Source organism: Pseudorasbora parva, chromosome 4 (genome assembly GCF_024679245.1).
Source record: "Pseudorasbora parva isolate DD20220531a chromosome 4, ASM2467924v1, whole genome shotgun sequence".
NCBI classification, from domain to species: domain Eukaryota; kingdom Metazoa; phylum Chordata; class Actinopteri; order Cypriniformes; family Gobionidae; genus Pseudorasbora; species Pseudorasbora parva.
Genome location: NC_090175.1, coordinates 9719912 through 9747800, shown reverse-complemented (window position 1 = coordinate 9747800; position 27889 = coordinate 9719912). Strand labels below are relative to the sequence as shown.

At 36.9% G+C, this 27889-nt stretch overlaps 1 protein-coding gene across 1 annotated transcript in view; it reads right to left on the bottom strand.

Moving 5' to 3' along the window:
* usp34 (ubiquitin specific peptidase 34) overlaps positions 1 to 27889 on the bottom strand; it is a 78577-nt gene that overhangs the window by 13621 nt on the left and 37067 nt on the right. Inside the window, exons 27-59 of the mRNA XM_067440823.1 lie at positions 27233 to 27333; positions 26391 to 26600; positions 25915 to 26040; positions 23075 to 23197; positions 22890 to 22973; positions 22566 to 22652; positions 21615 to 21815; positions 21444 to 21526; positions 21075 to 21115; positions 20866 to 20990; positions 16239 to 16391; positions 14783 to 14943; positions 13606 to 13910; positions 12905 to 13068; positions 12423 to 12488; positions 12198 to 12344; positions 10311 to 10367; positions 10086 to 10163; positions 8266 to 8360; positions 8000 to 8172; positions 7767 to 7917; positions 6285 to 6363; positions 6108 to 6161; positions 5136 to 5231; positions 4975 to 5039; positions 4808 to 4883; positions 4648 to 4695; positions 4460 to 4525; positions 3017 to 3097; positions 2196 to 2281; positions 1643 to 1811; positions 614 to 688; positions 375 to 526 (exon numbers count right to left, since the gene is read on the bottom strand). Of these exons, the coding sequence (XP_067296924.1) occupies positions 375 to 526; positions 614 to 688; positions 1643 to 1811; positions 2196 to 2281; positions 3017 to 3097; positions 4460 to 4525; positions 4648 to 4695; positions 4808 to 4883; positions 4975 to 5039; positions 5136 to 5231; positions 6108 to 6161; positions 6285 to 6363; positions 7767 to 7917; positions 8000 to 8172; positions 8266 to 8360; positions 10086 to 10163; positions 10311 to 10367; positions 12198 to 12344; positions 12423 to 12488; positions 12905 to 13068; positions 13606 to 13910; positions 14783 to 14943; positions 16239 to 16391; positions 20866 to 20990; positions 21075 to 21115; positions 21444 to 21526; positions 21615 to 21815; positions 22566 to 22652; positions 22890 to 22973; positions 23075 to 23197; positions 25915 to 26040; positions 26391 to 26600; positions 27233 to 27333 (3778 nt within the window). The remainder of the gene's footprint in view (positions 1 to 374; positions 527 to 613; positions 689 to 1642; positions 1812 to 2195; positions 2282 to 3016; positions 3098 to 4459; positions 4526 to 4647; positions 4696 to 4807; positions 4884 to 4974; positions 5040 to 5135; positions 5232 to 6107; positions 6162 to 6284; positions 6364 to 7766; positions 7918 to 7999; positions 8173 to 8265; positions 8361 to 10085; positions 10164 to 10310; positions 10368 to 12197; positions 12345 to 12422; positions 12489 to 12904; positions 13069 to 13605; positions 13911 to 14782; positions 14944 to 16238; positions 16392 to 20865; positions 20991 to 21074; positions 21116 to 21443; positions 21527 to 21614; positions 21816 to 22565; positions 22653 to 22889; positions 22974 to 23074; positions 23198 to 25914; positions 26041 to 26390; positions 26601 to 27232; positions 27334 to 27889) is intronic.

Here is a 27889-nt window from a genome sequence, read left to right as displayed (position 1 = left end):
TCGCACGGGACTAATATTAGCACAGGACCTCGGTGTTCAGCGAAATACGGTAGGTCATTTGCGGGGGAATTTTTACTTTACAAATTACAGACATGGCCGATTCGCATGGGATTAAGATCACAGATATTCTCTGCAATTATTACAAATCACCAGAGGTCTCAAGATAATACTAATCCCGTGCGAATAGGGCTAAAGGCTCGATGATAAAGTATTACAGTAAAACGACTGATGCAATGTTTTGCCACTCTGTTTAGTGACGCTAATGGTACAGAAACGACACTTTTAACAGCTCCAATACAGGCTTAATTTTCTGCAAAAGATTTTGGGGTGAAATACGACCCATTGTGAGTGAAATGTGAGATGTATTTGCACACCTCTCAGATCTGGACTGCTCCACCAGCAGAGCTATGAGAGCGATCATCTTCTCCAGAGCGGCCGGCCGGTACTTCTCCTCCGCCAGCGAGAGGATGTCCTCCTCTTCATCCTCCTCTCCCTCCTCCTCCTCAGATAACACCTCCACCTGAGGCTGAGACGGAGAGATTGACGTTATTATCTGAGATCAGGGAATTATCTTTGGATCAGAGATGGACTACCCCGATGAAACGGCACTCACATTTTCAGGTCCCTTAGTGCCCATGTAGAAATGCACCATAATAGAAATGGCTTGTAAAGACAAGAGGAACTGACTCTGTGAGGACAAAAGAAGAAAGGAATTATGAAGAGAAGAAAATAAAGAATGCTTTAAAACTTTTATAAAATTAAATTGAAAAAGTTAGAAATTACACACACACACATAAAAATACTTTATAAGACAAGTGAAAACAATAATAATAAAAAAAGTAAAATAAATGATGTACATTAAAATAAAATTAAAAAGTAAAAAAAATTGTAAATATTATAAATATTTATACATTTAAAATATAAAAAGCAAAAAAATTAATTTAATTAAATAAGAAAAAATATTAATTAACTAAAAATGTATTAAGTGAAAAAGAAAAACATCAACAAAAAGTAAAATAAATAAATGAAATAGAATAAAATATAGTTCAATTTAATGTAGTTAACATAAATAAATACAATATTATTTGTAAATTTGTAAAAAAATATTAATAAAAATAATATAATTAATTAAGAATAACGTTAAATAAGTTTAAAAAAATTTAAATATTATATATATATATATATATATATATATATATATATATATATATATATAAATAAAACAAGCAAAAAAAATTAAAGAATTAAATAAGAAAAATTACTTAATTAACTAAATAAATAAAAAAGTGAAAAAACATTAACAACAAATAAGTAAAATGAATAAATTAAATAGAATAAAATTAAATTAAATAGAATAAAAGGTTAAAAAAAATTATAGGAAAAATAAATAATTAAATATAAATATTTGAAATAAAGATTTACATAAAAATAAAATAGCTAAGTAAAATAAATAAATAAAATAGATAAGCTAAATAAAGCAATATTTAAAAAATAAAATAAGTGAAATAAGAAAACATTTACGAACATTTATAAGTAAACATTTATAATATATATATATATATATATATATATATATATATATATATATATATATATATATATATATATAAAGAATTAAATAAATAAATACAGGAATGGCTACCTCCTCTTCTCCCATTTTGGCAAACTCGTAGAGGAAGGCGAAGTATTCGGTCAGGTGTTTGCTGTGCGGCTTCACTCCGTGCTCCATGATTGACAGCAGTGTTTTGACGAAGCGCGTCACACAGGAGCGGCTGCCGATGTCCTCCACCGGCCCATCCATGTCATCTGAGCTGTAGCAGACCAAAACAACAGCACACTTTATGTTGCAGTTTTTAAGTTGTATTTAAAAAAACAGGTGTATGCAACATTAAATGATGTTTTGATGTTTTCATTTGATCTCTGTAAAGCACTTTGGGGCAATGGCTGTTGTTTAAAATTTGCTATATAAATAAAGTTGCTTGCTTGCACACAAGACAATATAACAGCACATTTGGGGACAGGATGGTTAGTTAGCGGGCTCCAGAGGGAGGGAGAGAGGGAGAGAGGGAGAGAGGGAGAGAGAGAGAGAGAGAGAGAGAGAGAGAGAGAGAGAGAGAGAGAGAGAGAGAGAGAGAGAGAGAGAGAGAGAGAGAGAGAGAAGAGAGAGAGAGAAAGAGAGAGAGAGAGAGACACACCCGTCCTCCATGCCCGGCTGCAGGTACAGGTGAGCGTGGGCTGGTCTGAGGCGCTGGATCACATGGATACACAACCTCTGGAACATCTGAAACGTCAGACAAAACAATCAAAACTGTGTTTTTTACTTTGGACATGCTAAATGATTTCTTTTAAGGGTAGGGTGTGGGTATTTTCTGTTAATTTTACTACTATGAAAACCATATTTATGGAACAGTTTATGTCAGATATTGTTGCTGAATATGTAAATATTTAAATGCAAGTACGGTAAACAGTTTGAGAGATCTCAGGACTTCCTCGATTAAAGGAACTGTATGTAAGAAATGTATTTCAGTTAATCATAAAATGGCCCTGATATGTCACTAGACATTAAGAAATCATGTTCATTTCAAACACTTATATCACTGACAACAGTAGTCCGGCCAGGATATTGTCATTATAAAGTTGCTGTTGCAGCCCTCAACAGATGTTGACATGTAGTGTTTTGGCCTAAAGCTCCGCCCTCCCCCTATCGACCAATCACGAAGTCAGTAGTGTTTGGGCATCCGGGTTGCCAGATCTGCTCAGGTTACCTCAGCTGCTGATCTATAAACGTTCTGCTGATCCTGCAGCCAATCTGGCAACCTCGAGTCAGGGGGAGTGGGATACACCGCTCTACAGTTATTTGAAAGTGATTGCAGTACCAGTTTTGGCCACAATCTTACATACACTTCCTTTAAATAGATAGTAATTTGATGCCCAAAACATCTGCCCAGAGGTGTTATGGCCAATATGTCCGCCGAGTGAACAGACTTTCCTAGAAAGTGACTTGGGTAACGCTCACCTGTCGGACGATCTGATTGGGGCACTTGATGAGAATCTGCATGGGCCACCAGTTATCATCTGCCATCTGATCCAAAAACCACTGCACACACAGATATGACACATTACTCACACAGCAATCCTCTCTATTTGGTTGGTTCAAACCATGAGATTTTCCACAGCAGATGATGCTGGGAAACCAGAAGATGAATGTTCTGCATGTACAGGTTTGGCTATTCTTGTGAGGGCCACATTTCATCACTTAAAAAGTAAAATATTATGACATTATGACTGGTTTTCACTAGTTAAAAAGACATAAATTGGCCAAATCTAGTGCTTTGTATGAGTGCTTTTGGGTAGGTTTAGGGGTAGGGCTTGGGTGATTTAAAATCAATGGAAGTCATTTAAATGTGTGTGTAGATATCAGTGGTGTGGGAGTTATTATGCAACTACAATGGAGTTCAAAATGAAAACATATAGTTAATTTATATAAACAGCATATTTGTGTATAGTTGGTATCATAGTGTTATGACGATTCCCGGTCCCGCTCACTCCCGCTGAATTTCTCTCTCCTGTCCCAATCACGTGATTAATAGCGATTTTGTTTCCCATCTCACGGGACTCCTGAAAAAATGTCAGCCTCTAACCTGAACAGCTCACATTGTTATTTGTGTTTAAATTAAACTCAGTTAAGCCTTGCCAATTTTTAACATTCAAAAGCCAGAAGACGCACATGAGAACTCGCACGCACTGAGATGTGTGTGTGTGTGTGTGTGTGTGTGTGTGTATGTGTGTGCACTCATCCATAAATATTGAGTTCTCTTTCGAGTCTAGCGCTTGAACGGACAAATTCACATAATTCAAATTATGCCAGCATGCCCTTCTTGAGGAGTATCCTAGCAGACATAGTCTGTTATGCCTTCAGTGTAAAGCTTACACAGACGAGAAAGACATGCGTGTGTAACAGAGTCAGTATTTTGGATCTGTGCATTATGTCTTAAAGTGGCAGCAGGCTAATATTGCCGCTGTCTGTGTTTTTAATGTAATTCTAACAACAAAAGACAAGGAAATCATTAACTGCTCTTAAATTAATAACTTTTGTAACTTTAATAAGGATTAATCTTTAATTTATACAGCAATGTTATTTCATATTTGATTACTTTATTCAATTTCTGTGCCTGAAACCTAATGTTAGACCTACCTGAAAAGCACAGTTTATTTTATTAGTATCTTTGCTCTATTATATTTACTTGCGCTATTGCCTGTAGTTTGATGATTTGTTCTTATTTGCATTTGACAGTTGCCCTAATTTTCTTGAACATAGCACATAACAAACCGTACCAAAACCATGAACCTAAAACCATGATTAAAAAAAAAAAACCACGAGTACTTTAAACCGTGAATTTGTGCGCATGTGTGCATTTGTATATCTGTGTGTGTATATGTGTATAAATGTGTGTGTTACCTCGCAGGCAGCTTGATTGTTGTTAAACTGTTTGGTCAAGAGCTCGATCCACTGCAGCATTGTGGGCTGAGAGGAATGAGCACAAGATGAACTTACAACAAAAAACAACTTTCAAACACAGAAAACAGCATCGGCTCTGTCCTGTAAGCTACAACAGACGAGGGGAAAACAGAACAACGCCATCTCACCTTTTCTTTGGAGTGGATGAACGTCTCCAGAACAAACGATGTGCTGAGCTGTGAGGAGAGGGGAGGAAAATTACTCCAAACATTTGACCCTCTCTATTGGACAATAACTCCAGAGGTTTTCATGTTTCATCATCTGATAAAGCTGTTCATATGGACTCACCTTGGCCGTCATGAGCGACACAGATTTAGGATCCGGTAAAGTGCTGGGAATACTGCTGCACAGCTGCCACATGAAACTACAGAGAGAGAGAGAGCAAAAGAAAAAATTAGACAAGGAAAGGAAACCAGAATGAGAGCATAGGTCGAGAAGAGAAGTAGCTCTCTCACCCAAAGTATGTGTGTTCAAAGATGTTCTTGTCCTGGAGGAACTGCATGTTGTCGTGCCAGATCCACTGTGAGAAAGAGAGACAGAGACGAAGCGTCAGGTAAAAGCTCAGCCTGACGGACGAGTGCAGTGAAGACTGAGAGGGATATATAGAAGTCTGTACCTCCAGAAGATCAGGAGAAATGTCAAAGTTAAAGTCCTTCCCATTCTCCTCCTCCACCTCCACTCTCTTATAGAACAGCATGTAGGCACTGTGGGTCTGACACACAAGCACACCTTACTGTCTCCAAGCATCAAAACATCTTGGGGGAAACTTACTTAAATAATAATAATTGATCAATAATTATAACAATAATAATAATAATAATAAATTACAACAACAACACTCTATAATTATTACTTTAATGATTATAAGTAATATAAACAATGTATAATTACATAAAATAGCATATAAACAGTGTATTAATTATGATAATAGCTAGTTAATATCTAAAATAATGCACAACAACTACGATCTATCATTAATTTAATAATTATATTTAATATATAAAACATAACATAAATATTCAAAAATAATAATTAAAATAAACAACAATGTATAAATTAATATATAAAGTAATAATCATATATAATGTATTATATTCAGTAATTAAAATATAAATAACATTAGAATATATAAAACAATAACAATATATTATGATAATCACTAATTAATACATCAAATACTATAAACAACAGCAAAAATGTATTATTTATTACTTTCATAAACTGAGTATAAAGACAATGTATGATTAATATATATAACAACGTTTAATTAATAAATAAAACAATATATAGATGTACTATTTATTACTTTAATAATCAGAATATAAAGATAATGTATTATTAATATATTAAATAATCTATAATTAATAAATACAACAATAATATATAGATGTATTATTTATTACTTTAATAATCAGAATTAATTTATAAAATAACAATGTATCATGATAATCCCTAGTTAATAAATAAAATACTATATAAAAAACAGCAAACACATTGTATTAGTTGAATAATTATAAATTATATAAAAATAAATAAAAATGTAATGTAATATTATTATTGTTGTTATTATTATCATTAATAAACCAACCTTCTCAAAGGAGAAATCCATGAACTTGTCTGTGACAGAGTCGTATGTTTTCGTCTGAAATGTGACAAGCATTTCTGAATTAAAACCACATTAACTCGATTGCATTATTTATATAACTTTATCCCAGAACCATATAGGATGACTTGAACTGGTAGGAAAAAATATCACAATACATACTGTCATCTCTCCACCAAAACACTCTGAGGCCAGCTGGGCCGAATCAAACGGCTTCACCTCTGCGTCGTTAAACAGGTACCTACAACAGGAAATGACCTTATCACTTCAAAATACATGACATCAAATGCATCTAAAGATCAATTACCAATAACCAACTATTGCAATTACAATAATTCAGAAGCTGTAACTGGAAATATGCTGACTTATTGGTAAGTGAATAGACTAGTACATTATTTACAAAAGAGAATTTAGATGCAAAATTCAAATACAAACACCAACGAAACACATAAAAGCCAGTACGATTTGTGTGTGTGTGTGTGTGTGTGTGTGTGTGTGTGTGTGTGTGTGTGTGTAACTGGAAATATATGAATAAGGGAGCATGTGGGGAAGTACAACAGACAACCAAAATAAATGTCTATCTGTCTGTCTGTCTGTCTGTCTGTCTGTCTGTCTGTCTGTCTGTCTGTCTATCTATCTATCTGTCTGTCTGTCTATCTATCTATCTGTCTGTGTCTATCTATCTATCTATCTATCTATCTATCTATCTATCTATCTATCTATCTATCTATCTATCTGTCTGTCTCTCTGTCTCTCTGTCTGTCTGTCTGTCTCTCTGTCTGTCTGTCTATCTATCTATCTATCTATCTATCTCTCTGTCTGTCTGTCTGTCTGTCTATCTATCTATCTATCTATCTATCTATCTATCTATCTATCTATCTATCTATCTATCTATCTATCTATCTGTCTATCTGTCTATCTGTCTGTCTATCTAGCTCTCTATCTGTCTGTCTGTCTGTCTATCAATCTCTCTATCTGTCTGTCCATGTCTATCTGTCTGTCTGTCTGTCTGTCTGTCTGTCTGTCTGTCTGTCTATCTATCTATCTATCTATCTATCTATCTATCTATCTATCTATCTATCTATCTATCTATCTATCTATCTATCTGTCTGTCTGTCTGTCTGTCTGTCTGTCTGTCTGTCTATCTCTCTATCTGTCTGTCTGTCTGTCTGTCTATCTATCTATCCATCTCTCTATCTATTTGTCTGTCTGTCTGTCTATCTATCTATCTCTCTATCTGTCTGTCTGTCTATCTATCTATCTCTCTATCTGTCTGTCTGTCTGTCTATCTATCTGTCTCTCTATCTGTCTGTCTGTCTGTCTGTCTGTCTATCTATCTCTCTATCTGTCTGTCTGTCTGTCTATATCTCAAAGAGGAAAACAATAAAAAATAATAATAATTTGAATGACAATGGTAATGATAAAGATAACAATAATAGATAATTATCTAATAATAGATATTAGAAAGAGAAGAAAAAAATAAAAATAAAATGGAGCATGAGGAAGGTGACAACAGCGATAGTAATAGTAACAGCAATATTAATAATAATAGTAATGATAAATCCAATCAATGAGGAATGACAAATAGTAATAATAGTATTAGCAGTATTAGTAATGACAAACATATTAACAAATAATAATCACCATTTGTTATTGCGGTAAGCGTGTGGGTTGACAATGTCCCTGATGAAGCTGTAATAATGGCCGCCGTCTGCCGTGCCCGTGTGCACCGTCACACCGATGAGGTCATACTCGTAACTCTCCGCCGCTTTCGCATCACTGTCGTCACGGAAACCTGCAAACGAGATCACGATTAGCTGATGGAGAAGACCAACAAAACTTAAAATCTGCGTATTCCAGCAACATAATCGTCCGACCTTCCTTCCGGTCTCCCTTGGCCATGAGGAAGTCCTCGGTGTACGGCGTCATGTCGAGCCGCAGCGGGAAAGAAAAGTGTGTGTTGACTTTTTCCTTCATCATGGTCACCATGTTGAACGTGTAGCGCATGGTGTTAAAGCTCAAGATCCGCGGGAGCTTCTTAAAACACGCCCTGAGGGACAGAAAGAGACAATCATGACATATTCAGGGGCGGTGACAGATTTCAGCTCTCAGAGGAAGACCTGGGCCAGGAGAGGAACTGTACCGTTTCTCAGCGCGCACTTTCTTCCCGCACTGAGAGCAGGTGTACATGTTATCCCCCTCCAGAGTGTCCTTAATGGTCACCTCATCCAGAGACTCCTGAAACACAGACACACGTGATGAAACTGACAATCAGGGGAATATAAAGGACCTGAAATGACTATCTCTGTGATGTGTTTCTCAATTAAGCTTCTACTGAAATAACCGGCAGAATAATTAAGTTCACATTTGAATTAATTAGTCACTTGCCAGATAAAACTGGGTAAGATATGTTAAATAAAAAACAATAGATTTTCAATGTTAAGGGGTCTCTTAATTTTTTCCAGAGCTAGCTAGCTAGCTATCTAGCTAGCTAGCTATCTAGCTAGCTAGCTATCTAGCTAGCTAGCTATCTATCTATCTATCTATCTATCTATCTATCTATCTATCTATCTATCTATCTATCTATCTATCTATCTATCTATATCTATCTATCTATCTATCTATCTATCTATCTATCTATCTATCTATCTAGCTATCTATCTATCTATCTATCTATCTATCTATCTATCTATCTATCTATCTATCTATCTATCTATCTATCTATCTCTGGAAAATGTACAAAATTATCTTATTTAGATTTTTTTCTAATAAAAATAAAATAAATACATAATATAAATAATAAATAAAACATAAATAAACGTAATTACCTTAGTTCTACTATTTTCGATTTTTTTAAAGCAATTTTTTCTGAATTTACCATCCTTCCCTGCACTTACATCGTTCAACCCAGCATATTTTATGCTATAAAAAAACAATAATGGTTTCATCTTTCTCCCATGAAATAAGTTTCTTTTACAGTCTTTTCCAGATTTTTTTTTATTTTACACTCATTTTCTTATCAAGCTCAATAGTTCAGCTCTATTATGGGGGACAAATGCCACTCGAGTCTCAGTAGTCAAATATTTAAGGATTTAAACTGGGTCATGAATGTAGAAGAAATATGAAATTATATTTGAATTTGGTGCCTTCTAGACTGAGAAAAGACAGAACATTTATTTTTGTCTCATGGGGATGAAAGACAACAACTCCCAGAATTCATTGCTTGGCTGCCCTACAAGGCCACTCCCAAAGCCACCGCTACTGGATCACTGATCACTTGCCCACCGCGGCACGGCCTCTACCGTTGTTCATTTTTATAAACTCATTTAGTTAGAGCAGAATAGTAGTGAAGCCTTTGAAGTCTGTTTTTAAATGACCTGTACACACTGTGTTAGTGTTGTCAAAAGTACAGACCACGACACCAAAACGGTACTGAAATGTTAAACATGTGACGCTTCGAGTGCTGTTGAGCTGTAATCGTAAACGCCTCTGACTGGTCATTATGCTCATCAGATGTGCCTGTGATTGGCTACAATGATCAGTGCACGGCAGCAGTTTGAAAGAACACGGAAGTGTATGAAAGTGTTTTGAAAGCACAAGCAGGCGTCAACCAGCGGACCGGTAGGCTGATAGACTTGCATTCAAACGTTCTGAGTGTATCTGTTCAAGCGCTCTGTGAAAAGCGTCATTGATGTATTTTTACAATCTGTTTGTGAAGCGCTGATCGTAGTAGCCAATCACGGACATATTGATGAGCGCGTGAGCACAATGGCCAGTCAGAGGTGTTTACGATTCAGTGCTCAAAGCTTCACATTTAAATTAAATTTCAGCACCGATTTGGTATCGCAGTCAGTACTTTTGAGAACACTACCGTGTGTGTGTGTGTGTGTGTGTGTGTGTGTGTGTGTGTGTGTGTGTGTGTGTGTGTGTGTGTGCGCGAGTGCGTGAATGAGAAACACTCACATAGATGTTCTTCATATCGGCCACCTGGCATCTCACTGTGTAAAACTCCTCAGCCGTCTGACTCACATGATCACAGTCCTACACACAAACACATCAACAATTTTATTCAAATGTGTAAATGCAGTCACACACAAATAGAAACACTTACATATCACATTCATGACCTCGCTCTTTCAGAAAAGACATACATATAAGAGTTAAAACATTCAAACAGCTCAATCTTACCAGTGAAACCACATTGTTGGTGATGACACCTCCAAACAGTGTTTTGACTGTGTTTTTCTGAAACGACAAACACACAGCCATTAGAGCTCTGCAACTAATTAATATATAAATAATGCAACTTAAATAATAAGTTCTCTAATAATAAATTATCAATTTAAATAAATAAGGCTGCATTTAAAAATAAATTATAAATAAATAAAACACAACAGAGTGCATCTCAAAATAAAGAGCTTAATTTTAGAAAAATGTAATAAAAGGTATAGATTGAGTTTCCCTTTTACTTTTTAGTTAACTCCCTTTCACATCTTAAGTTTAAACACATTTTAAAATAAACAATTTCAACACATTAACAATTGAACAGCTTTAACACCTCCTTTTCTCTTTCTCCTTCTCTTTTCATATTTGCTTGATTTTTACACACGTCTTCTTTTTGTTTTCCCTCAAATAAGGTTTCAGCTACCGCACTCATCCACTCCTTGACAACCCCTCCATCAGTAAATGTTTTTTTTATGTTTGCCCAAAATCCAAGCAACTTTAAGGGAACATTCGTTAGCACGTTGTTGGGCAGTGAATGAATGTGGTAGGATTCTGCTGGATCGATCATATTGGGCTTTTAGAAAGTTTATTTTCTGTGCCCTCAGTGCGGATTTAAGTGGGTATGTTTGGTCCAAAGATTTGTGCTAGTGGCGCTTCACATTGCCGCTTTTAATAATCGCGACAGTCTCTGAACATATGATACCGGTTTGGAACTGCCCGTGGGAAGAATGAACATGTAAGAATCTGTCCATTCTTGATTAAAAGCTCTTTTTTCGCTGTTCACTTTTCTTTTTTTAGAGCACGCCATTTGAAACGTTGTCTCTCTTTCGTCTCCTCTCTCCCTGTGCATGTGTGTGTGTGTGTGTGTGTGTGTGTGTGTGTGTGTGTGCATCTCTCGCTGTCTGACTCGAGTAGCATCACGTGACATGATTTACAACGCATGCTATTGGTCTATTGCGCTAAACCAGTTCCATAGATGCTAGAAAAACTGTGCGGATTAAATTAGAAATGCTCCGTCAAAAGTAAATAATTTTCAATAATTTATGGGTTATTGGTCGGGGTCCGGACAGAACGGCGGCTGGGTCCGGATCCGGACCGCGGTCCGCCTATTAGTGACCTCTGGTCTAAACGGTTCTTAAAGTCAGCATGAAATCAAAATGGATAATGGTGAGGGCGGGGCAATAACCTGTCACTCACATGAGATCCACCAATAACAAACCACAACCATCCAATCAGTTCCCAGTGCACAAAACCAAGCCCCACCCTACATTTGCTCTTGTTCGAGAAGCAATTTCACTCAAATATATAAGAAACAAAAGTCCATCTCAACTTCAGTTTCATGCCGACTTTAAAGGGTTAGATCACCCAAAAACTAAATTGATGTCATTAATGACTCTCCCTTATGTCGTTCCACACCCCTAAGACCTCCGTTCATCTTCACACACAGTTTAAGATATTTTATATTTAGTCCGAGAGTGTATGCAAGTGTATGCACACTATACTGTCCATGTCCAGAAAGGGAATAAAAACATCATCAGAGTAGTCCATATGAGACATCAGTGGGTTAATCAGAGTCTCTTGAAGCATCGAAAATACATTTTGGTCCGAAAATAACAAAAACTACGATTTTATTCAGCATTGTCTTCTCTTCCGGGTTTGTTTTCAATTATTTTTGGACCAAAATGTATTTTCGATGCTTCAAGAGACTCTGATTAACCCACTGATGTCCCATATGGACTACTCTGATGATGTTTTTATTCCCTTACTGGACATGGACAGTATAGTGTGCATACACTTGCATACGCTCTCGGACTAAATATAAAATAGCAATCACACAGACAGATATCGTACCAGGTCCTGAGACATCTCCTCGATCTTGGTGATGAGGTCCGTGAAGAATTCGGTCATGTCCTTCTGCTCTCCTGTGTTCAGAGGCTGTTTGTCCATCGTGTAGGTCTTACAGAAGGGACGAGGGTTGTACGCTTTCCTCTCGCTCTCCTGCACATGCAGAAACAGTGAAATGCCATCGCATCTACAGGTCAGATTAGATTATGTGATAATAAGAGTGTCACGTACCATGAGATAAGTGAACATCTTCTGTAGCTCCAGCAATGTTGTCTTATGCTTGATGTCCTCTGAATACTGCAAATAAACAAACACAAACACACAAGTATCACTACAAGGCACAAATATCTTAAAGGGTTAGTTCACCCAAAAATGAAAATGTGATGTTTATCTGCTTACCCCCTGGGCATCCAACATGTAGGTGTGTTTGTTTCTTCAGTAGAACACAAATGAAGATTTTTAACTCAACCGTTGCTCGTATAATGCATGTCAATGGGGTCTAATTAGAATTAAACCCCATTATACGAGCAACGGTTGGAGTTTATTTATTTGTGAATTCATTCGTGTCAAAAAAATTCATTTGTGTTCTACTAAAGAAACAAACACACCTTCATGTGTTTGATGTGCACAGTGTACAATTGATGTGCATTTGCATAATCATGGGCAGTTTATGGATGCAATTGATGCAAGAATTCATAATTTGATAAACTCACTTTTGCAGTGAAGACGGCCTGTCTGGCCTCTGGGATCATGTAGAGCTGTTGGATGGTGGAGGCCAGGTAACACGTGGCACCCAGGTTAGTCAATCCCACGAAACGACACTCGGCTCTGACGTCATCATGGGGCCAGTAATCCCACTTATAAGGAGCGTGAGACGCTGAAACAGCAAAACAACACCGATGGCATGACACAAACTTTCCTTTTCATATCGTTCACAAATGAAATCGTTTAAAACAATGAGGCTTTCTATTAAAAAATTATTTCATTAATTGAGCATCCAAGTCTCCATCAAAGTAGTTTAAAGAAGTATATAAAGTAAAATTTATTTAATGTTTCATGTCCACTTCTTGCATTTTTTTTATGCTTATGAGAGCTTAAAAACATAGTAAATACAAAAATTTGTATTAGTTGTCTCTAATGTTGTCTAATAAATGATAGGATAACTGTGATTTGTACATTTCTGTAATCCATAACAGTCTCTTCTGATAACAGATCACTCTAAGTTGTAATGTAGACACATGCATTTTTTATAAAGCTTTTCAGAAATTATATCAATTGTGAAAAGCGCTATATAAATAAATGTGAATTGAATTAAATTCATTTGTCTAAATCAAAATATGGGGTACAATTAAAAATAAAATGTAAAAAAATCCCTTAATTTCAACCAACACAAGTCAAACGAGAGAAAGCTCACCCTGCATGTGCTGCGACATGACCCAGTTGTGCAGCAGCCTGTAGTTCTCCACCGACCCCTTGACCACCTCCACCAGCAGGTCGTAGGCGGCGGCGCGGGCCGCGGGACTCTTGCATTTGGGCTGCTGTCGGTCCTTCAGGCTGGGCAGCAGGAACAGCAGGTCATACGTGTCCCTGAGGAACTCCTGACCCTCCCGTGAGAACTTAAATGGAGGCTTGTGCTTCAGGACGCTGGTGGCCAAACGCAGGAGCCCCGTCAGACCGTCGTCCTCGATTGCTCCGTCCTGCTGGTCCAAAATCTCCCGACTGCACGTTGAAAAACAACAACATGATCTACAAAACTATCAAATACACATAAACGATCATTTTTGCTTAATTACTATTAATTCTGCTTGATTTTAAGGGTTAGTTCACCCAAAAAATGAAAATTCTGCCATTAATTCCTCTCCCTCATGTCGTTGGACACCCGTCAGACCTCCGTTCATCTTCAGACACAGATGAAGATATTAGTGTTGAAATCCGATGGCTCAGAAAGGCCTTCATTGACACCAATGTCATTTCCTCTCTCAAGACCCATAAAGGCACTAAAGACGTCGATACAAAGCCCATCTCACTAAAGCGGCTCTACTATCATTTATGAAGAGAGAGAATAGATTTTATGTGGGAAAAAACCCTAAATAACGACTTACAGTGATAGATGAAAAAGTTTCGAACAGTTATGAATCAGGGAATCGATTCATGATTCGGATCGCGTATCAAACTGCTGAAATCACGTGGCTTTGACGATCCGAATCATGAATCGATTCACTGATTCATAACGCATTGAATCTTTGTTTTGAAATCGACAATCGCTATAAAAGTCGCTATTTAGGTTTTTTTTGCATACAAAAACTATTCTTGTGGCTTCATAAAATGATTGTAGAGGTGCTGTAGTGAGATGGGCTTCGTAACGACGTCTTTATTGCCTTTATGGGTCTTGAGAGAGGAAATGACATTGGTGTCAATGAAGGCCTTTCTGAGCCATCGGATTTCAACACTAATATCTTCATCTGTGTCTGAAGATGAACGAAGGTCTGACGGGTGTCATTTGTTTGCTTGAGGTTGTTACTTTAGAGGGGTAAATGATGCATTTAGACTGAAACTAATCTAGTAATGGAAGCAGGAGGAGCGTGTTTGACCTGCGGATGCAGTCGGCGAGGTGTCGGGCCAGGGCGTCCAGGTCCAGTAGGGTGGTCTGACTGGCGTCTTTCACGTGGATGTTGTCGATGAGTTTACAGAGCAGCCAGAAGTATTCCTTACAGCCGGTGCGAAACATGGCCTCCTCTTCAAAATCCTCCACCTGCACCAAAACAATCACACTCAATTAAAGGAATAGAGCACCCCAAAATGAAATGGCTAAATAACAAAGTTAGCACCTGTGTTATCGTTAACTAAATCTTAGGGTACGTTTACACAACAACGTACTAAAAATGGGAAAAATTTTGCGTTTTTGAAAAGCTTCGCATATAATAGACAATGCAGTCAAATCTCCCCATTCATACGGATCCGCGCGTGAGATTAAAACACTGCATGCCAGGCCAGAAGATGGCGATGTCACTTCATTTTAGTGAAATAAAATTTTTATGGAAATATGGTTCCCAAAACAACATAAAGATAATTGTGTCTTTAGAAAAAAATGGTGGACAAGATTCTATAGAGATCTTAAACTAAACAAAAAAAAATGTGTTGCAAGTTGAAGTGCTCTAATTATTAACTAACTAAATTGCTAAAACTAAAATAAAACTATTTAGAAATATAAAAAAATAATAATAAAAAAAAAAAAAGCACATAATAAAATTTTCAACAATTTAACTAAAATTAAAACTGATAATACAAAAATAAAAGGCATAGCCATTTAAAGGTGGGGTAAGAGTCATTTCCAAACCGTTTTACAAAACGGACTCGGGCCGAGTGGAATAACAAACTTGTAGCAATCAGCAGGTAAGGGGCGTGTCTAATAATGATGATGAGAAGAGAGCGCTCAGTGCACCTCATTATTCAAAACACACGACATACAAAACGGACATTAGCTGCTTTTGCTGGAATATGCTCGTGTGTCATGTTCACTTGTTTGTCCATTTGCGATCGTATTATGGCTCGCTTCAGCGATGATAAAGACCCGTTCACTTCCACACTGTATGAGCATCTAAATCTCCTCACTGTCTGTTTAAAGCGTCAGCTCACACAATGTCTCCGACAAGTAAGCTACTATACTCCTAATATATGTTTTACTTCCTCTTTTCATGATCTATATAACCCTTATTCGGTCATAATTGTAATATGTCTTTAGTTGGACTGTCGTGTTCGTCTACTATTGAGTTCTTCATGAGAACGGTTTGTGTTTTTGTGATGGATATTCACTTTTTCATTGAATATTTGACCTGGATTAGTAACACATATTCTGCCATAGTCTTTGCCTGGGTTACGTATGTGTGGGGCGGAGCTATCACAATAGGGCCGAGACCCTTTTGGGGGTAGGGGTGTGTTTATTTTGGTGATTTGAAATATCAACAACGGTTACCAGAAAGGACTTACCCCACCTTTAAGATAATTAGCACTGGCACATAAAGTGTTTGAATATGTGTGTGTACTGACTCTGAGGGGTTTAAGAGCCTGTGCATCTGGCAGGAACTTGAGCAGTGTGGACGCGGCGAGAAGCAGGAAGGATCTGTTGATGGATTCTCCTCCCTCCAGACCCGACAGAGACAGCTTATACAAACCACTGCAAGCCTCCTGACGCACCGCCGTCTGCAGACACAACACAGATCGCTCAGCACAGACGCTTTCCTGGAGATCACACACTACAGCATGACGATCGCAACGCAACGGTCATGGGTTCGACTCCCAGGGAATGCATGAACTCAGAAATCATGTTTAACTTAAATGCAATCTAAGTCGCCTTAATCTATCAAATGCATAAAAATAGCATTCATAAATGGCATTCATAACTTTCGTATTATAAATTATTTTAAGGGATGTATCAAAACTTGCTTTCTTTGACTGTGCTGAAAAGCTATGATTTGATTAGTTAAATATAATTTTTCCCACCCACATGACCTTAATTACAACAGTAGCAGAGGAAAGGCACAAACAGTAGAGATTGGGATCCAAAATCATGAGCAAAATCATGGTCATGTGTTTAATTCCCAGGGATAAAATAAATGCATGAACATTTTGTATGTTGCAGTAACTATGGAAGCCCGTTTCCGCCACTAAAGAAAAAAAATGGTAAGAGTAATTGCGACTTTTTATCTCTGAATTCTGACTTTTTTTCCTCACAATTGCAAGTTGTAAAGTCAAGAGTTCTGAGATATAAACTCACAATTGCGTGATATAAAGTCACAATTCTGACTTTTTTTTCTCACAACTGCGAGTTAAAAAGTCAGAATTCAGTGTTATAAAGTCATAATTGGGAGAAATTAAGTCAGAATTCAGTGTTATAAAGTCATAATTGGGAGAAATTAAGTCAGAATTCAGTGTTATAAAGTCATAATTGGGAGAAATTAAGTCAGAATTCAGTGTTATAAAGTCATAATTGGGAGAAATTAAGTCAGAATTCAGTGTTATAAAGTCATAATTGGGAGAAATTAAGTCAGAATTCAGTGTTATAAAGTCATAATTGGGAGACATAAAGTCAGAATTCAGTGTTATAAAGTCATAATTGGGAGAAATAAAGTCAGAATTCAGTGTTATGAAGTCATAATTGGGAGACATAAAGTCAGAATTCAGTGTTATAAAGTCATAATTGGGAGACATAAAGTCAGAATTCAGTGTTATGAAGTCATAATTGGGAGACATAAAGTCAGAATTCAGTGTTATGAAGTCATAATTGGGAGACATAAAGTCAGAATTCAGTGTTATGAAGTCATAATTGGGAGACAAAGTCAGAATTCAGTGTTATAAAGTCATAATTGGGAGACATAAAGTCAGAATTCAGTGTTATGAAGTCATAATTGGGAGACATAAAGTCAGAATTCAGTGTTATAAAGTCATAATTGGGAGACAAAGTCAGAATTCAGTGTTATAAAGTCATAATTGGGAGACATAAAGTCAGAATTCAGTGTTATGAAGTCATAATTGGGAGACATAAAGTCAGAATTCAGTGTTATAAAGTCATAATTGGGAGAAATTAAGTCAGAATTCAGTGTTATAAAGTCATAATTGGGAGACATAAAGTCAGAATTCAGTGTTATAAAGTCATAATTGGGAGACATAAAGTCAGAATTCAGTGTTATAAAGTCATAATTGGGAGACATAAAGTCAGAATTCAGTGTTATGAAGTCATAATTGGGAGACATAAAGTCAGAATTCAGTGTTATAAAGTCATAATTGGGAGACATAAAGTCAGAATTCAGTGTTATGAAGTCATAATTGGGAGACATAAAGTCAGAATTCAGTGTTATAAAGTCATAATTGGGAGACATAAAGTCAGAATTCAGTGTTATGAAGTCATAATTGGGAGACATAAAGTCAGAATTCAGTGTTATAAAGTCATAATTGGGAGACATAAAGTCAGAATTCAGTGTTATAAAGTCATAATTGGGAGACATAAAGTCAGAATTCAGTGTTATGAAGTCATAATTGGGAGACATAAAGTCAGAATTCAGTGTTATGAAGTCATAATTGGGAGACATAAAGTCAGAATTCAGTGTTATAAAGTCATAATTGGGAGAAATTAAGTCAGAATTCAGTGTTATAAAGTCATAATTGGGAGACATAAAGTCAGAATTCAGTGTTATAAAGTCATAATTGGGAGACATAAAGTCAGAATTCAGTGTTATGAAGTCATAATTGGGAGACATAAAGTCAGAATTCAGTGTAATGAAGTCATAATTGGGAGACATAAAGTCAGAATTCAGTGTTATGAAGTCATAATTGGGAGACATAAAGTCAGAATTCAGTGTTATGAAGTCATAATTGGGAGACATAAAGTCAGAATTCAGTGTTATAAAGTCATAATTGGGAGACATAAAGTCAGAATTCAGTGTTATAAAGTCATAATTGGGAGAAATAAAGTCAGAATTCAGTGTTATAAAGTCATAATTGGGAGACATAAAGTCAGAATTCAGTGTTATAAAGTCATAATTGGGAGAAATAAAGTCAGAATTCAGTGTTATAAAGTCATAATTGGGAGAAATAAAGTCAGAATTCAGTGTTATAAAGTCATAATTGGGAGACATAAAGTCAGAATTCAGTGTTATAAAGTCATAATTGGGAGAAATAAAGTCAGAATTCAGTGTTATAAAGTCATAATTGGGAGACATAAAGTCAGAATTCAGTGTTATAAAGTCATAATTGGGAGAAATAAAGTCAGAATTCAGTGTTATGAAGTCATAATTGGGAGACATAAAGTCAGAATTCAGTGTTATGAAGTCATAATTGGGAGACATAAAGTCAGAATTCAGTGTTATGAAGTCATAATTGGGAGAAATAAAGTCAGAATTCAGTGTTATGAAGTCATAATTGGGAGACATAAAGTCAGAATTCAGTGTTATGAAGTCATAATTGGGAGACATAAAGTCAGAATTCAGTGTTATGAAGTCATAATTGGGAGAAATAAAGTCAGAATTCAGTGTTATAAAGTCATAATTGGGAGACATAAAGTCAGAATTCAGTGTTATAAAGTCATAATTGGGAGAAATAAAGTCAGAATTCAGTGTTATAAAGTCATAATTGGGAGACATAAAGTCAGAATTCAGTGTTATAAAGTCATAATTGGGAGAAATAAAGTCAGAATTCAGTGTTATAAAGTCATAATTGGGAGACATAAAGTCAGAATTCAGTGTTATAAAGTCATAATTGGGAGAAATAAAGTCAGAATTCAGTGTTATGAAGTCATAATTGGGAGACATAAAGTCAGAATTCAGTGTTATGAAGTCATAATTGGGAGAAATAAAGTCAGAATTCAGTGTTATAAAGTCATAATTGGGAGACATAAAGTCAGAATTCAGTGTTATAAAGTCATAATTGGGAGAAATAAAGTCAGAATTCAGTGTTATAAAGTCATAATTGGGAGACATAAAGTCAGAATTCAGTGTTATAAAGTCATAATTGGGAGAAATAAAGTCAGAATTCAGTGTTATGAAGTCATAATTGGGAGACATAAAGTCAGAATTCAGTGTTATGAAGTCATAATTGGGAGAAATAAAGTCAGAATTCAGTGTTATAAAGTCATAATTGGGAGACATAAAGTCAGAATTCAGTGTTATAAAGTCATAATTGGGAGAAATAAAGTCAGAATTCAGTGTTATGAAGTCATAATTGGGAGACATAAAGTCAGAATTCAGTGTTATGAAGTCATAATTGGGAGAAATAAAGTCAGAATTCAGTGTTATAAAGTCATAATTGGGAGACATAAAGTCAGAATTCAGTGTTATAAAGTCATAATTGGGAGACATAAAGTCAGAATTCAGTGTTATAAAGTCATAATTGGGAGAAATAAAGTCAGAATTCAGTGTTATGAAGTCATAATTGGGAGACATAAAGTCAGAATTCAGTGTTATAAAGTCATAATTGGGAGACATAAAGTCAGAATTCAGTGTTATAAAGTCATAATTGGGAGAAATAAAGTCAGAATTCAGTGTTATAAAGTCATAATTGGGAGACATAAAGTCAGAATTCAGTGTTATAAAGTCATAATTGGGAGACATAAAGTCAGAATTCAGTGTTATGAAGTCATAATTGGGAGACATAAAGTCAGAATTCAGTGTTATGAAGTCATAATTGGGAGAAATAAAGTCAGAATTCAGTGTTATGAAGTCATAATTGGGAGACATAAAGTCAGAATTCAGTGTTATAAAGTCATAATTGGGAGACATAAAGTCAGAATTCAGTGTTATGAAGTCATAATTGGGAGACATAAAGTCAGAATTCTGACTTTATAACGCTGACTTTAAAGCTCACAATTGTGAGAATTTTTTTTCTTCAAAAAAGTCTGAATTTTTACTTTATAACTCATATAATTGTGAGATAAAATGTCGCAATTACTCTTTATTTTTTATCTAGTGGCGGAAATGGGCTTCCATTTGTAAAAGCCAAATGCATAAATATAAAATTACAAGGCATTACATTTTCAGAATATATTGCAAATTATTTTGATATGTAGTTTGGAACTTAAATTTATTGACTGGTGTGAATAACTTTGATTTGGTTGGTTCCCTACCTAAATGACCTTAATTGCAACAGGAGAAGATTAAAATCCTTATCACACTCGTTGGTTTACCTCAGGTATGAGCAGCGTGAGCTTCTTGAGCCAGTCGTGGAGGTGTTCGCTGTCAGCCAGGCTGGACTTCACCAGAGAACAGCAGTGTGCCCAGCTCACCAGCAGCCACATGGAGTAATGGGTCACTAAACAAACACATCACCAGCAATCAGCCATGAGAAGAGAAAATTACAAACCTACAAAAGATATACAACCAATGATGTGCTTACCCTCGTGTCTGGATCTGTGGTCTGATTGGGCCTTCAGAACCCTGCAGGACCATCAGAAGACAGAAGGTAAAAAACAGACAGGAAATACACACACACACATTATATTATATGTAATTATTTATAAATGTTACTTTTATTATTATAATATGATTTAAACAACGCTTTTTATATTATATGTGCATAACATATACATCATTTTTATACTGATAAGCATCACTAAAAAGAGTTCTGAGTAATTTAAAAAACATTTTTTTACACAGTTTCTGTGCACTGTGTATTTTTAAGCTTAGAGTATCAGTTTGTTATCCTAGCAAAATGCCAAAGTTATTCTCAATCACTTATAATTGTGTGCATTCGCATGCTGTTCACCTGTGGGCCAGATTGTCGTATGTGTAGGCCACGTTGATGAGCCGCTGGATGAGGTTGGTGCCTTGAACAAGACTTAGAAAAACCTGACAGAGTAGGACAATATCTTAAAATTAGTGACTGCAAAAACACACACATACACAGAGTAAAGAGGATTTAGAAGCAGGTTCACACCTCTGTAAGACGAGGTATATGCAGGCCCTTCCCATGATCCCCGGTGGTTTTGCGGGACTTCCCTGGCCACGCCCTCTTTCTCTGAGTGTCCGTGAGACCGGACCAGGCAAAAACATCATGATAGGCCAGGTCCAGATCGGCCGGATCCACCGCAAACTGACAAATGAGCTTCAGCAGACACGCCAGACAGTCCAACAACCACTGCAGAGGAGAGATGATGATATTCATAGATGTACGTTCAACGGCAGAACTGGGCAAATCGCACAAAGAAAATGTCCTGGCCTTATTTTACCTCAAAGTCATATGAAAAGACCAAAACAAAACAAATCTTTTTGATACGAGCAAATGTTATACCCGTAAGATCTTTAAAACGGTTATGCTTAACAAAATACTCATTAAAAAAATAATAATGAAAAAATAAATAATTTCTAATTTTTAGAAGAAAAACAAAAAACTTCTGATATAAGAAATATGGCCAGTAACATTTTATAAATGATCTTTAAGACAGTTATGCACATGTAGCCCAAAAAAACAAAAATAAAAATGTATAATGCATTTTTAGAAAACAAAAATATTTTTTTGAATATTTATGATATGAACACATTTATTTTATAACAATTATGCACTTCTCCGCAAAGAACTCTTTTTTTAATGCCAAAATAAATTTAATAATAATTAAATAAATATATATTCTCATTATTATCCTCATTATTATCCTGAATATATTTTTTAAATTAAATTCAAGAATTATCTATATTTTAATTGTACGAATTACAAAAAAAAATCATATCAAGTAACAAAATATATATTTGTTTTGCGTTACAGTATAACATTTTTCATTTTATAGTAATGATAGTTTATTACAAATCATATCATAATGCCAAAAACCTCAATAAAAATGCTTCTTTTTTTATTGCGTCCTTTTGCCACAGACATGTTCTTGACACTCACCACCGTCCAGGATTCTTGTTCCTTCGGCTCTAAAATTGCACTGTTAAAAATGTCCAGCAGAAGCTGAAGGCCTCCAGACGACACAAACTACAAGAGAGACACAAAAGGAGTGTGTCATTCAGAGATGTCCAGCTCAAACACACACACACACACACCATACAGATTCATAAATAACAGCACAAGGACTGGAAGATTAAGCTGTACAGTTACAACTGGCATAACCTTTTTACTACATTTGGAGCTCAACTAAGTGTCTATTTCATAAGTCAAGGAACAATAACAACACATAATGTTCAGTGTAAGTGTGAGAAGAGGCGTTTGAACCTTGCAGCTCCAGGTGTTCTTGCTGTTCTCAATCTGTTCCTCACTGGAGTCATCAGAGTCAGGATACAGATCACTGTAACTGCCCTGAAATACACACACACACACACACACGTCTTAAGAGAAAGTACATGAGAATATTTGATTCACAGACCTGCACGTGTGAAGGAGATGTTGTGTGTGTGTACCGTAGACTCGCGGTGAATCCTGCGGTTGGGTTTGCCGAGGGCTTCTATGATCTCTAAAGCGTAAAGCAGCTTATGGGGGCTCTTGATCCTCAACAGATCCTTCCAGCACAAACCGTCAGATCCCTAAAGTCACAATAAGCACGAATAAACTTTCATGCAGTGCACGTTCCAGAAGACACACACTTCACACTAGAAATCTCCTAAGGCAAGACACTACAGGCTTAAGCACTGGTCAATTTGGGGGTTTTGGGCTATTTGGCCTTTCATAATATGTTTCAAAAATGTTCTGTCATTCTTTGTCACCCTCAACTTGTTCGTCTGCTGAACACAAAAGAAGATATTTTAAGGAATATGGTAGCCAAATACCCGCTGGTCTGTATTATTTTTTCCGTACTATGGAAGTCAGTGGGGTCCATCAGCTGTTTGGCTACCATATTCTTCTAAATATCTTCTTTTGTGTTCAGCAGAAGAAAGAAACTCATACTGCTTTGGATTGGAACAGCTTAAAGGTGAGGTGAAATGCTGTTTCATGCATACTGAGCTTTTTACACTGTTAAAGATTTGGATTCCCATCCTAAACATAGACAAAGTTTCAAAAACTACTGTTGGACGTTTGCTGGAGTATTTCTGTGTCAAAAATACTCCTTCTGGTTTCTCACAAGTTTCGGAGAGTTTTTTTCGAGTATGGCTCGGCTTGACGTTACTAGAGCGGAAGGTCCTTGTATGGGCCGTACGAGCTCTTCTCCCGGTAGGTGTGCTGTTGGCTATCGTCGCGTGAGTAAACATCAGTAAACGACACCATCGCGTGCTTCGTCATTCAAATGCGCTAACGGTTACTCCATTGTTGTTCTCTGTATAACGTTACACTAGTCTGACGTGCAAAACAGTTTTTCTTGCTACTGCTAAGGTTTAGTCTCATACAATAGTCCATAAACCGAATCATGTCCTCATAAACTGCGAGTAAACACACAAATGTTGACAGGCCACTAAATACAGTCCATACCACAGAGACAGACGTCCTGCTGTTGCTGTTTATTTCAGCCTCCGAATGATTCTGGATCATATCTATTAGCTGAGATCGATAGCCATGGGTTTCTCCACGCTTGAGGACGTCACCGCTTTGTGCGCACTCGTCATTCTTTAGCTCCGCCCACACGATACGCCTCCAGGCGCTCAGTTTTTTCCGGAAAGACTCGGTACAGCCCATATTTCTTTTATAAATATAATAAAACTAAAGACTTTCCAGAGATATGAAGGATGCAATACTACTCTATAGGTACTCAAGATTGACATGAGATTGACTGAAACTAAGTGTGTTTCACCCCCCCTTTAAGGCCAAGTAAATTACAGCATTTTAAATCAGTGTATTGATTCATGATTTGGATCGCGTGTCAAACAACCAAACTTCTGAAATCATGTGACATTTGCGATCTGAATCATGAATCAATACACTGATTCATGACCGTTTGAATCTTTATTTGAGGATTGAAAACAAACGCGGAAGAGAAGGCAATGCTGAATAAAATCGTAGTTTTTGTTAATTTTGGACCAAAATGTATTTTCGATGCTTCAAGAGATTCTGATTAACCCACTGATGTCTCATATGGACGACTCTGATGATGTTTTTATTCCCTTTCTGGACACGGACAGTATAGTGTGCATACACTTGCATACGCTCTCAGACTAAATCTAAAATATCTTAAACTGTGTGTGAAGATGAACGGAGGTCTTACGGGTGAGGGACGACATTAGGGGGAGGAGTTAATGACATGCATTTCATTTTTGGGTGAACTAACCCTTTAAGTTTGGAATCTTTCTAAAGACGAGACACATGGCAGAATATTGCGGAATTTAAAAAAACTTGAAAAAAGTTTTAAAGGATTTGTAAAAATAAAAATAAAAATACATTTAAACAATTTAATAAAAAAAATCCACAATATAAGCTGTGTTATAAATTTGAGGTGGATATCAGCACCTCAAAGGTGAGGTGGTGCGCAGCCCCAGATGAAAGTCATCTCTCATTCATTTCTAACTGTGAACAATACAAGTGACTTTTTTCTTTCAGGACCATTTAACATTTTCGAATCAAGTCTATGATTTTTCTTTGTGTTAAGATAGCATGTGCTAAAACCTTTACCAAGTGTCATAGCATTTTGATGATGTAAAACATAAACAAATAAAAATGACTGACCATCACTAGGATGTTAAAGGGTTAGTTCACCCAAAAATGATAATTCTGTCATTAATTCCTCACCCTCATGTCGTTTGACACCATTTCCCCTCTCAAGACCCATAAAGGCACTAAAGACGTCGTTACAAAGCCCATCTCACTACAGCGGCTCAAGAATCATTTATGAAGCGGCGAGAATAGTTTTTGTGCTCAAAAAAAGAAAAGAAAAAAGACTTATATAGTGATGGGCCGATTTCAAAAGACAGCTTCGAGCGGTTACGAATCAGCTTATCCATTCATAATGCCCCGACAATTTAGGAAGCGGTGTTTTGAAATCAACAAATCACTGCAAGTCGTTATTTAGTTTTTTTTGTGCACAAAAACTATTCTCTCCCTTCATAAATGTTTGTAGAGCCGCTGTAGTGAGATGGGCTTTGTATCGACATCTTAAGTGCCTTTATGGGTCTTGAGAGAGGAAATGACATTGGTGTCAATGAAGGCCTTTCTGAGCCATCGGATTTCAACACTAATATCTTCATCTGTGTCTGAAGATGAACGGAGGTCTGACGGGTGTCCAACGACATGAGGGTGAGGAATTAATGACAGAATTTACTTTGGCTGAACTAACCCTTTAAATGAATAATTGGGAAACATGTGTCATGTGACTGACCGTGTCATCGGAGATGTTCTGGAAGGCCTGGAGCATGCTGGGACACGTGGGCAGCAGCATGAGCAGCTCCCAAACGCGGCGAGAGAGGTTCTCTGCGTGGAGGTGCAGCTCCTCGCAGCGGATGCTCTGCGGGAGGAAATACACACGGATGCTGGTTCAGCTCAGGCTGGAGCGGGAAAATGGTAAATGGACTGCATTTATATAGCGCTTTTAACAGACCCTATGGCCATCCAAAGCACTTTACATTTTTGCCTCACATTCACCCATTCATACACCGACGGTGATGTCAGCCATGTAAGGCACCATATCCAGCTCGTCGGGAGCAGCTGGGGTTAGGTGTCTTGCTCAAGCACACTTCGACACTTGGTCAGGTGGAACCGGGGATCTAACCACCAACCTTCTGGTTTATAAACAACCTACATGAACCACTGAGCCACTGCCGCCCCCGGGGTCAGAGGCGCAAAGCCGGACGTTACCTCAGTGCTGTGCTGGGGTCGGTCCGGGCCGGGCGGTTTGAAGCAGGCCAGCATCTCCAGCAGGTCGAAGAGGGTGGTGAGGTGGGGCTCCTGCAGGAGCAGCAGCATGGGAATGTGCTCCTTCTGAGGGGGCGGCAGACAGGACGCTGGCAGCTGGACACCCTCGCCCTTCCTCTCCCTCCGCGGAGCGCCCAGAGACACGAACACCATCTGACAGCACACAGAAGAGTCTCTTAGTGTTTTATGTCAAGTCAACTTTATTTATAAAGCGCTTTTACAATGACGATTGTTTCAAAGCATCTTCACAGTGTTAAACAAGACAATATTGCAACAAAATTAGATTTGGCCGTTCAGTCGTTCTGGAAAAAACAGTGATATCATATTTTAATTTATCATATAGCGACAATGTTGGCAGATCAGTATTATAGTTTATAGAATTAAAAAATACCTAATTAATTAATTTTATTTGTATATTTAGTTGAATAACTTAGATCATAATTTTAGTGTCCCCAACTGAGCAAGCCAAGCCAAAGGCGACAGTGGCGAGGAACCAAAACTCCACCAGGGCATGATGGAGAAAAATAAACCTTTGGGGAAACCAGACTCAGTCGGGGTGCCAGTTCTCCTCTGGCTTATTATCACACCGTGTATGATTATTATTCTAGCAGCCTTACAGGTCAGAAATCATATTAGATCAGATTATTCAAAAGTTCTGGGTATCACTCAAGAGGCCGGTTTATTGAGGATGGTGCGTCGATTACACAAGAATATGAATATTTGAAGGATCAGAGTCATATATGTGAATATTTGATGTTCGAGTGTTGTGGGTCTGTTGCCGTCACCTGCATGTCCTTGAAGCCGAGCTCATGAAGAGTCTTCTCATCATAGTCTGTGGTCAGCTCGTGTCCTGATGAGATCATGCGTACCGGACCCATCAGACCACCTGCACACACACACACACACACACACACACACACACACACACACACACACACACACACACACACACACACACACACACACACACACACACAAGGTGAATCTGACTGCAGCATGTTGCCATACGAACAAACATTTGTACTTGTAAATTGACAGAAAGTTTAAACTTTATTTATGATTCATTACTGTGTATGTTATTTATTATCAATATATATTTCTTTCTGTTTGACTAACTCTTAAAAAATGGATGGATGTAGTACAATAGAAAGAATGCTATAAAAATAGAAAGATTGATAGAACAAAAGATAGATATAACGACAGAGAGAAAGATAGAACGATGGATAGAACAAACGAACAGATAGAGAGAGAGAGATGATTAGATAGATAGATAGATAGATAGATAGATAGATAGATAGATAGATAGATAGATAGATAGATAGATAGATAGATAGATAGATAGATAGATAGATAGATAGATAGATAGATAGATAGATAGATAGATAGATAGATAGATAGATAGATAGATAGATAGATAGATAGATAGATAGATAGATAGATAG